General features: G+C 29.8%; 1 protein-coding gene across 1 annotated transcript in view; it reads left to right on the forward strand.

Moving 5' to 3' along the window:
- LOC100879218 (uncharacterized) overlaps positions 1-12730 on the forward strand; it is an 85481-nt gene that overhangs the window by 57701 nt on the left and 15050 nt on the right. The window contains exon 4 of the mRNA XM_076538541.1: positions 12302-12598. Within this exon, the coding sequence (XP_076394656.1) occupies positions 12302-12598 (297 nt within the window). The remainder of the gene's footprint in view (positions 1-12301; positions 12599-12730) is intronic.

Raw genomic sequence — 12730 nt, forward strand, 5'->3', positions numbered from 1 at the left:
ATTCTTACGTTTTTCTGGCGGTGTGTTTTGTGTCGTTGAAAGTTATAAGTATATAAAAAATACATTATATTTGCACAAAATTATTGTGCCGAGTTCAGAATATTATAAGGTACAGAGGATCACTGCTGGAGCAATTTCTGAGAAGTTATTAGACTCACTTTATAATCAATATAATTATATACGTGAATACTACGACACGATCGCAACCACGTAGTAGATTTCATTCATGTACGAAAATAAATCAGGTACAATATCGTGAAACTAATATTCGAATGTTCTGTTGCAATAAGAGAAATAAATTTAATTAACAAATAAATTAAAAATTTTAATTAACAAAGTCAGAAATATAGAATTAATTAATTTAACCAATTTTAGATTTGCAACATTAAATAAATATTTCGAATATTTAACTTGACACAAAAATATACTATTATTTCAAATGAAGCTACGCGGTAATAGTAATAGTTTCCTCAAGTATTTTTATTATTTATTTTACTGAAGATAACTCGTACACTGACCTCTTCTTGTGTTGTACACAATGTAATGTAAATAACATTTGTCTAAATACAATATTATTTTCAAACAATAATATAACTCCAAATACAATATTATTCTTGTCAGGCTAAAGATATTACATGATATTTTAACCAGTCGAGTGTGTGTTTACAGGATAATAATTAAGAATGTCTTTAATTATGAGTTTTTGATATTTGATTTGACAAATTTAAATTAAACATTAAATTTTAACTTTCAATTATAAAACATTGAATTAACAATTACGTTTGAATTGTCAGTTAAAAAAATTCGAATTGTGATGAAAATTTAATCGTTTAATTGTTATAAAAGCGCAATTAAAAATATCAAAACTGTAAACCAAACGCGTTACAGCTGTCGTTATTACTCTTTTATACGTTTTATATCTTTTATACTTTCGTTATATTTTTATACCTTGTTATACTGTGTTACATTTTTTAATACTCGTTCCAGGTATTAACAAAAGTAATATTCGATAATATATTTATGTACCAATAAAATTAATAGTTTAAGGCGCTTTGGTACTTTCGTTTATTAACAAAATTAATAATTTAATACTCTTCAATAGTATATTTAATCCTCTTAAATATTTTTGTATATTAACAGGACTAATAATTTAACCAGTTAAGTGCGTTTGACTACTATATCCGTCATGGCGATGTGGCAGAATTTTGGTGTCATGACGACTATATCCGCATTGCGTAAAATTTTGTTACAATTTGATATTTAAATTGTAATTTTAGCGAAAACTAAATTATATTCGTAAATTGTGATATGTTTAAAATGTTTAGAGGTCAACACGAAATGAAATAAACAAATAAAAAGTGTAAATAATTTGAGATGGATTCATAAATTCTTGTGAGCTAACTCGTCATCACTTGATTATTATCGCGACACACACTGGTGCGCGCTTTGCTAAAAGATCGCCACAGTTAACTGATTAATATGTATATCAACTTTAGTACATCTACTTTGCATTTAACAATTAACTTCATTACATGAATTCACAAAAGAGGTTGTATGTAGAGTATCTCAATTATCGTGCATCATCCAACTTTGTTTTTAATCCCAATCGCAATTTCAGTGTACACAGCTCCGTTTTTAAAACTCTGACTTGTAAAACACGTGTATCTGGATAAAAACGAATATTCAAAAGTTTCTTGGAGGTCGGTTGAATGCACTGTTTCGGTTTGCGAGACATTTGGCCCCGATTTTCCGGAAATTCGACCTCTGCCGGATATGCGGATAAAACAAAGTGACTTTTTGCTGGTCTTATTCACAAAACTTTCCCAGTGAAGCTTTAAAAATAACATGGCAAACATGTGCCGTCATAATAATATACAAAGCCCAAAAGGAGGAAAACCTGGCATTACTTATTATTACAGTTTTTATATTACTCTATTTTAATTTGTAATATGGAACAGTTTAGATAACGTTAAATAATGTTCAAATATAATACTACTTGTTATTACAATTTTTATATACTTACTCTATTTTAATTTGTAATATGGAACGGTTTAGATGACGTTAAAGAATGTTTAAATATAATACTACTTGTTATTACAATTTTTATATACTTACTCTATTTTAATTTGTAATATGGAACAGTTTAGATAACGTTAAATAATGTTCAAATATAATACTACTTGTTATTACAATTTTTATATACTTACTCTATTTTAATTTGTAATATGGAACGGTTTAGATGACGTTAAAGAATGTTTAAATATAATACTACTTGTTATTACAATTTTTATAGACTTGTCGCATTCATGTTTATAATATAGAGCAGTTTAAACCACGTTTAATATTGTTTAAAGGTGATATTATTTGTTATAACCATTTTAGAAAACTAGGAATTTAGGAAAATATTAAATTTAGGAATTTTGAAATTTAGAATTGCAGAAATTTAAAAATTTAGGGATTTGGAAATTTAGGTGTTTGAAAGTGTTGGAATTGGGGAATTTAGGTATTTAGAAATTTGGGAACTGGGAAACTTAGATATTTGAAAAATTAAGAATTTCAAAATTTAAGCATTTGGAAGTTTAGCAATTTTAACATGTAGGAATTGGGGAATTTAGGTATTTAGAAATTTAGGAATTGAAAAACTTAGGTATTTAAAAATTCAGGAATTCCAAAATTTAAGCCTTTGGAAGTTTAGAAATTTTAAAATGTAGGAATTTGGGAATTTAAATATTTGCAAATTTGGAATTCGGGGTTTAATATTTTCCAAAAAGTGAAAATTTGGTGATTTGGTAATTCGAGAATTTAAAATTTTGAAAATTCAGAAACTCCAAATTTCAGAAATTTGAAAATTCAGAAACTCTGAATTTCAGAAATTCGAAAAAGTTGATGCTTGTAAATTTAAAAGTTCGGAAAATTTAGAAATTTGGACATTTATGAATTTTCAAGTCGAAAAATTTTACAATAAAAAGTAGTAAAGCGTCTTCCAAATTTCTAAGTACGTATTCTATACACATCAAAATATCATATGTGGAGTGTTCCACGCATTCCACGCAGTTTACCTCCTAGGGAATGTAAACCATCCGTGACCATAGTAATATCAAAGGAGGAAACTTCTTGACCAACCTCATACTACTGCGAATTCCAAGAACGTTCTGCTATTATAGCTTCATTCGTGGCAATATATCAAGGATCTACCACATTCTTATTCTTCTATAATTAGAGTTTCAATTGCGGCTATAAATCAAATTCAAATATCAATGATATTCAAGTTTGAAATGCGAATTCTAGCAGCTCTAGTTTCAATACGTTCTACAACATTTCATATCATAGTTTCAAACGATTTTAAATATAGCAGATTGTTGGGAACAGTATATTTTATGGCGAATTTTTATGACAGTTCTTTCAGCTTAAAAGAACACGTATACATGTATACTATTCTGTTTGGTAATATTTAAAATGCTACGTCTAGCTCTGCTGTGTCATTAACTTGCAAACTTTTCAATATTTCTTGAAACACTATTCCTTAACCTTATTTGTTTATTGATTTCTTAACCATGTAAAATCAGCTGATTGACATTGTTGTGCGACTTAATACTAATATCTAATTTTGTATGGTTTTAGCGTAATATCTGTAAACACTTAAATCGTAGTTAAAAGTCGACACGATAGAAAATCAGTATACCGATAGGAAATTGCTCTAAGCAACCTCTTAACATTATTTCTACAGAGAGGTATTAGGAGATGCTTTGGAAATTATAATTTAAAATTATTTTTTAAGTTTAATCATTTCTCCACAATTAATTTTTTGACTTTTCATGCAATTGTTGTAAAATTAATTCAGTGGTGTCTTTTTCCTCCAGCTTATCTTAGGTCTAAAAATGTGCATATAGTATATTTATTTTTACCAAGAGGTTTTTTGACATCTTAAGAATTTCATGACAGTGCCCAATTTTAAACCATTTTACATATAAATATCGACATCATTTAGCATCGTATCAATTATAATCAAATTAGAGAACCCTGATTTCAGTTGTGATGGAAAATACAAGACTTGCGCTATGACTTTGATATTCGTTTATTTCCCGCCATGTTGCATTTCAGTGTACACCGCTGTGTTTATATTTTGTGGATTGATTTATTAAGCTAGAATTTACAACCTGGTTAAATCTCTAATAAAAACACTTCAATGTATCAATAAATATATTCCTCAAATTATCTACATTTAACTCATAGTATGAAATCCCAACAGTTTTGCCAATTATTTGCATTCAAACGAAAACGTGACACATTTACCTTTTGGTCGAAATAGATATACACAAAATCGTGGTAGAAACAGTGCTCAATACTCACAGTTTAATTGCTTCATATTTTAAATTAATCTTCCCACTATCGTACATAAAAAATATTTTAATTGTACAAAAAATTCTGTTGTTTCAGTTATTTAATTACGAATGTACGTGTTAACTTGTAGATGATAAACAATTCTTTAATACAATTAAAATCCAACTTCATCCTTTATAAATTCTTAAGTTTACACGAATTTCCTAACATTGTAGGAAGATATGTCTCAAAACAGAAGGAGACAGAAGACAATAGTATAGCACGTTAAAAAGATCGGAAATGAAGGGTCGAATCAATTATAGTTAGCTTCCACTTTCAATCTGCAATTTCCCAAGTGAAATGTACGACTGATACATTGGGTTACACAATCCGTATCAAGAAAATTCAAGTTTATTTTTAAATTGATCTGCTTAAGAACAATTAAATTTAGTAAACAGGTAGAGGAACACATAAAATAACACTGAAATAAATTTAGAAATTTTTAAAGGAGTTTCAATTTTCAAATTTTCTGTTTCAGATTTTTCAATTTCAAGTCCAAGGACTGACAAATTTTAGGATTTTCGAATTTAGCAGTTTGGAAGTTTAAAAATTTAGAGATTTAAACGTTTAAGAATTTTTGAATTTAGCTATTTAAGAATTTAGAGACTTAGACAATGAAAAATTTAGAAATTGATTTTGAATTTAAAATTGCCTTCATGAATTTAAAAATTTAGAAATTGTGGTTTTTATAAACTTGAAAATTTAAAATTAAAGTACTTTAAGAATTTAAAAATATAAAAATCGATTTTGAAATTAAAATATGTAAGAATACGTGACTTTCAGAATTAACAAACTTACAAATAATTTACAAGTTAGAAATTTAAAAATCAGGAATTTAGAAAATAGAAATTCCAAAATTCAAGAATTAGAATATTTGGAACCCTAGCGATCTGTTCGCGTAAAAATGTATAAATCTTTAGTATGAAATTTTGAAATTCTTGAAAAATTGGTATTGAAAAATTGTCCATTAATGCTCACGAGTGTACATCACTCGTAAATCCATATTACGCCCTTGCTGCACAGCTGCTCACCCCTGGGCTAAATGCATGAATTACTAAACTTGTTTAGTTTTCAACACTTCTTTTTTTTACGATGAGAGTTTCTTCTTCCGTTTTTCAAGAACATATTCACACAAAAGAACTCGCAGACTTCAAAATTAAAAGCTTAGAACATATTTCATATTTATAACTAACTTTCAGTTACGCAGCAATTTTTTAAAGAAAAGTTACATTTACATTTTTCACATTATTTATTTTCAGCAAGAGTTAAAGAGGAAAATCCCTACTCTTTTCCATGCAAATAAAAGAACTCAAACCCTCATGAATTTTTAAATATTAAAAACTGCGTATTTACGAAGCACTTTTTTATGCAAAATCATCGCTTGAATAAAAAATTTATTTAAACAAAATTCTGCTTTGAATGCAAATTCTGCATAAACATAATCTACAAAACGTGGATGTAAAATTAATTTAAATACAAAACGGACATAAAATTAACCCAGTTCAAAACGTGGACGTAAAATTAAGATACAAGAACAAAACATAAGCATAAAATAACCTAACCTAAGAATAAAATAATCTAACTTATTAAACGTATATAAAGAAAGCTATCAGTACACGAAAGTTACGTTAATAATGAGAAGAATTTTATTAACCGCGAATACAAAAGCCGCGATCCCTATCTTCTTTAGCGCGCGAATATTCGAATAATTTGGATTGAATCGGTAGGCGTTGATTTTCTAAATATTTGGCCCTGTATGTTTATCGACATGTCCGTGGTACGCATGCATGTGTGTGGAAGTTTAACAAGCACACACTTGCATAAAGAACACACGGAAAGACGCAAGCGTATGCAAAACACGAGGGGTCGATGGGGGAGGAAAGAGACATGGAAAGCGGATAGGTGGCCTGCTAGATCCGTCGCTAAAAATACACGTCGCAATAAACTCAAGGGTGACGTTCACTACATAGACACGACGTATTTAGCTGTCCTTAGTTATACTTTCATTCTCCTTCTTTCGAGTTGCCGTTTAAAAAAGACTTTCTTTTGTACGACTGTTGCGGAACTTCTGCGAAATTTGAACTCCTGGCAAATTGCAGGATGCTTGTGACGCAAGAGAAATTGTCAATCTTAGGCCTATATTTATACTGTTTGCTCTGTTTGACCCCCTATAACCCAATTTCTTTTTCGAGATTGGTGGAGGTTTGTTAGGCGAAAGAAAATTTAACCTTCGAATATGAATGGACTTGTTTACAAGGCTTAAAGGACTTATTATTCAAATGGTGACTTGTTTGAGGTCATAGAGGGTGCAATATTGGGATGTATGTGTACAGTTCTTTTTATTGAAATTTCGTATAAAATGTAACAGTATGCTCTTGGGAAAAATATTTTTTTACGGGAGAATGTTTTTATTAGTTTTGTAGAAAATTAGTATTTTATTTTTACAATAAGAATTATATCAGTAGATAGTTTGTATTAATTTTATTATATTATATTGTGTGTTATTCCATGTATATTGTATTGTATAACATTACAATATTATTAATATAACGTTAACTTAATATAACATTATATTGTTAATATAAATTATCTACTGACATATTATTATTTTTTACAATATTACAATACATTATATTATTATACAATAATATTATTTTAGTTTGGTATTATTTTAATATTATAATAACAGATGTTATCAAAATAAAAGAAAAAAAATAAGTCATTATTATTGTAAATCATTTTTCTTATATTTTGACACAAATTCATATCACAGGGTAATTAAACATTTAATTTATTTCTTATTGTAAACTTATTTTCTTATTATTGAACATCATCAACAATCTTATTATTAATCTTTATTTCTTATTGTAATATTACCTCATCTTGTATTACAAAAAATTATTGCTTGCAAATATTTTCTATTGCATAAAATCTTGTTTTATTTCTTATTATTAATTATCATCAACAATGTTATTATTAATCTTTATTTCTTATTGTAATATTACTTTATCTTTTCTTATAAAAATATAGTTCTTGCAAATATTTTCCATTACATAAAATTTTAGTCTTACCATATGGAATTTGCGCTCTGTTATAGAATACGTGGGATTGAAATTTCATTGTAGTAGCTCAAAATAAATTTTACATAGCTTCGCTATGTGTGGGAAGTAGGAGGGTCGTCATCGTCTATAGCAGTATAACTGAAGTGCACTGGTGACCACTGATGGATAGTCAATTTTTTAACTAATTTATAGATTCCGAAATTTTAAGGTATTTAAATTATTCAATTTCTAAATTTCTGAATATCTACATTGTAAAATAAATAATGTGCAAATTCCAAATATCAAAATCTGAAAATTCTTAATTCGAAAACTTCTGTATCTTTAGTTTCAAAAAAATCATTATCCAAATTCTTTTTGGAAGTTTTATAATATGGAAATTTAATAATTTCATAATTGTTCAATTATTTGTTTAATTGATTTGTTCAATTTTATCATTTGTAATTAATAATGTGCAGTTAGTAATTTGATCATTTTGTATGTTGTTTTTTAATCTTAAATATCAAAATTTACCTAACTTTTAAACTTTCGAGTACCTATTGAATTTTTTAATTTTTAAATTCGAAAATTGAGAAGTTTAAAAATTCAAAACTTGTTAACTAAAAAATATATTATAATATTTCTCAACATTTCAATATTTCAATTTGTCGCTTCTAGAATTTCTAAATTTCTTAATTCCTACATTTTCAAAAGTCTAAATCCCTAAAATTCACCAAAAAAATATGTATCAAATATTTCTTCCAAAACTGTAGGTAATATCAAAATTTTGTCACAATTAATTGCAGACTATGCGATCAACATCTTTCGTACATACGACATCAACCTTATTTTACAATTCTTAAATTGAAATAATCATTTCATAAAGAACTATAAAACTAACCTAAAATCGTATTTGTAATAGAAATTTCAACGGTGCACGTATTATGCCTCCACACTGCGCTCGTGTTATTAGTTACTCTTGAATTATACTGATATATTGCAAAGTTAAGACATGCTACACTAATAAACTATATGGGAAATACAACGTTTACATAACTAGATTTCGAGATACTATCTGTTAAATTTAATCAAGCACTAATTATACAAATACGTGTTTCATTCGAAACAGTTAGCTTAAAGTTCATCCAAATATCACAGTACCTGAAAATATGTATATTCAGAGATGAGCTCTTAATTATTTAAAATTCTTCAGCATTTAAGTGAAACAATTCATCAACCAATTTACATTAAAAAGAATTCTGCAGAATCCAACTTCCTAAATTCCCAATTTCTAAAATAGTTTAAACCCTTTAATTCCAAACTTGCAGAATCCCAGCTTCCTAAATTCCCGATTTCTAAAATAATCCAACCCTCAAATTCCAAACTTGCAAAATCCCCAACTTCTTATATTCCCGATTTCTAAAATAATTCAACCCCTTTAATTTCATACTCTCAGAATCCCAACTTCCTAAATTCCCGATTTCTAAAATAATCCAACCCTCAAATTCCAAACTTGCGGAATCCCAACTTCTTATATTTCCGATTTCTAAAATAATCCAACCCCCTTAATTCCACACTTTCAGAATTCCAACTTCCTAAATTCCCGATTTCTAAAATAATCCAACTCTCCAGCTCCATACTTTCAGAATTCCAACTTCTTATATTTCCGATTTCTAAAATAATCCAACCCCCTTAATTCCACGCTTTCAGAATCCCAACTTTCTAAATTCCCGATTTCTAAAATAATTCAACCCTCAAATTCCAAACTTGCAGAATCCCAACTTCCTAAATTCCCGATTCCTAAAAAAGTCCAACCCTCAAATTCCAAACTTGCAAAATCCCCAACTTCCTAAATTCCCGATTTCTGAAATAATCCAACCCCTTTAATTCCAAACTTGCAGAATCCAAGCTTCCTAAATTCCCGATTCCTAAAATAATCCAACCCTCAAATTCCAAACTTGCAGAATCCCAACCTCCTGAATTCCCGATTTCTGAAATAGTGCAACCCTCAAATTGCAATCTTGCAAAATCTCCAACTTCCTAAATTCCCGATTTCAGAAATTCGGAAACATCTCTACACTTCAGAACGATTTCACTAATATTTCTGAAAACGCTCGACAGATCCGTCAAAAGCATTTCTGAGGCCGACAATTCTTCGCTATGTCGAGTCGGCCGAAATCGGCACAAGAGAACGACACAAATCGCCGATTATCCGGCACGTCATCGGAACGAATAATCTTCTATATGGACGACACGTCGTTCGAGATCTCTCACGAGGCATCTCCCGATCATTGTCAGAGATCGAACAATAGTTATGCGTTATATCCTACAGAGGACGGTACCGCGTTTTATCCCTTGGATTCCGACACGGCCGGTTTCCAATTGGACGATCGTTCGACTCTTTATTCGTCGAACGTCGACGACGAGTCGCGCCGTAATGTTTCCGGTCACTCGAAAACCGGTAACTCGAAACAAACCAGAAACAATTCGGAACACGATCAACGTCACAGCCGTCGTTCCAGCGTACAATCCAGCCGTTCGAGAACAAACAGCTGCAGCAGGCCAACGCCGTTAGGTAGGAGACAATTGGGTCATCAGACTTTTCGATCGATCAGAAACGCACGTACATTGTTTGTTACCGCTTCGCGTTCCGTGACGTAATAACGATTTTGGGTTCAGGGGTTAATTGCATCTACTGACAAAATCCTTTGAATGCATGAGAGGACTCTTTTGAAAATATGATTGATTTATCGCTGCTCGGTCCTTTTTGACATGCAACCTTTTACTGCTGATACTGTTCGGGGACTACTACTACTACAATAATAGTAACGTCGAAGATTTGTTTGTTTTCTACGAGTTGTATCAAAGGCGAATTGAAGTATTGATTGATTGTTTAAAAAGTATAAACGTCGATTGTTGTGGTTATTAGTCCGGAACTAAAGTACTCTGAATTTATGCAACGGTCATTGAGTTTAAGAAATTTGAATTGTTTATGAATATTAACTTAATTATTAAAGGAAGGGAATATTTTTTGGCAATATACAGTATTTACGGGATTTTAAGAAAATGAGATTCATTATTCTAGTCTAATATGAAACAGGGATATATTCTTTTTTATTATTAAGAGACCGTCTTTGATATAAATTGAGTAAGGTGAAGTGGGGTAAGTTCGTAAACGGGGCAAGTGCGTTTACAGGCTATTTTTATTACAATATGAGCGAAATTTCTCCATTTAGTATGTTTGTTTCCTTGTTTCGTTTCACTATATCCCCTTTTATATTTCAGCTAAGAGTACTTGTTTGCAGTATAGAGTACTTGCATAATGCAGTAAAAAGCATTTTATAGCAGATTTGTTAATAATTCTGCTCTTGCCCCATTGCACATGAAATAAAGTTTCAAAGTATTTAACTTCAAATTACGCTCTTACGCCATTTTCGGGGAAAGTGCAGAGTAATTGACATTTTAAACAATGTCCTATCAAAATCAAAATATACAAGGAAAATTAAGGTCCTAGTTAATATTAATTAAATAGTAGTAATTGTGCAACCCGTTCGATATCGACAGCGTTAAGTATTTACACAGCAGACTGAAAATACTTGCGTTAAAATACCAACTTTACAAAAACCAGTCTGCACTTACCCCACTTCACCTTACTAGTTGTTTCTTAAGAACAAAATTTATTTATTGAATAAATTGTGGGTTATTCGACGGTATGTAACTTTTGAACAAACGCTAAGAATATGAGGTTGTCAGGGTCGGCTATAAATCTCTCTTGAGTGTGGAGTTCTGGAATTTTGGAATTTGGACATTAAGAAATTTGGAAAATTTTGAACGTGGGTTTTGGAATTTAGTGATTTTTAAATTTAGGAATTTTGGAACTTTAGAATTTGAGAATTTGCAAATTAGGAAATTTAGAAACTTTGGAATTTGGAAATTCGAAGATTTAGGAATTTGGGAAGTTGACAACTTGGAAGCTTGGAAATTTGAAGATTTGGGAATTTGAGAAGTTGACAACTTGGAAGCTTGGAAATTTGAAAATTTGGGAATTTGAGAAGTTGAAAACTTGAAAGCTTGAAAATTTGAAGATTTGGGAATTTGAGAAGTTGAAAACTTGGAAGCTTGGAAATTTGAAGATTTGGAAATTTGAGAAGTTGACAACTTGGAAGCTTGGAAATTTGGAAATTTAAGAACTTAAAAATTTGGACATTTAAAAAATTAGAAATTTGTAAACCTGTGAATTTGAAAGTATGGTAATAGAAAACTTGAGAATTCAAAGATTTAAAAATCCTAAAATTTGAGTTTGAAAATTCGGTAATACCGAGTTTAGACAATTTTAATTTGAAAATTTGAACATTTGTGAATTTAATAATTTAATAATTTAGTACTTAGAGAAGTTGGAGATGTAGAAATTTTGAAGTTTACGAATTTTTGAATTTAATATCTTAGTACTATGAAAATTTAGTGACGTGTTAATTGGAATTTATGAGTTGCAATTTGGAAATTTTAAAAACTTGATAACTTCTAAAACTGGCTTTAGAAGTTTGGACATTAGGAGATTTAATAACTTAAACATTTTTCAGTTAAAAAATTTGGAAGTCTTAAGAATTGGTAAGTTTAGTGAAATTTAAAAAGTCAAGAATTTGTAAATTTAATACTTAAAAAATATAAGAGTTAGAAAATTTGATTATGTGAAAATATCAGAATAAAAAGTAGCAAAATGACTCCCGAACTTCCAAATATAAAATTCCATGCAAAACTGTGTCACAAATACTCCACGCAATTCGTACCGACCCTGACGTTAGTAAATGTAACAAACAAACGAAACAATTTTGTAAATGTACAAAACAAACGAAATACTGTAAATGATAAAAAAAACTGTTCAGGCAATGGTAGAAGAGGTAGCACAAATAGAAGATCAAAATCGCGGAGATCGAGTACGTCACGTAGGAAGGATTCAGTTCGACCTTTGAGGATCGAAATAAAGGAGACACAAAAGGTCGTGGAAGATGCTGAGGAGACGGAACAGGCAAGACGTCATCGAAGAATTGCTATGATCGTTCTGGGAACATTTATTTTTCTGCTGGCAGCATCGGTTCTTGTGGTGGTCGTTACTTTGACCCACAGCAGCTTTTTGAGCCCTGCTATGGGCTCCAAGGAACTTGCTGAACATCGTGCACGATGTAATCATTTTATTCAAATTATTTTAATAAAATAAATTTAGTAAATATCTTTATAGATATTTGTTATATAACATCAAATAATATTAAAATTTGTTATGTACTTTATATAATAGAAGAGGACCGAGTCCCAGT

This window comes from Megachile rotundata, chromosome 13 (assembly GCF_050947335.1).
Source record: "Megachile rotundata isolate GNS110a chromosome 13, iyMegRotu1, whole genome shotgun sequence".
NCBI classification, from domain to species: domain Eukaryota; kingdom Metazoa; phylum Arthropoda; class Insecta; order Hymenoptera; family Megachilidae; genus Megachile; species Megachile rotundata.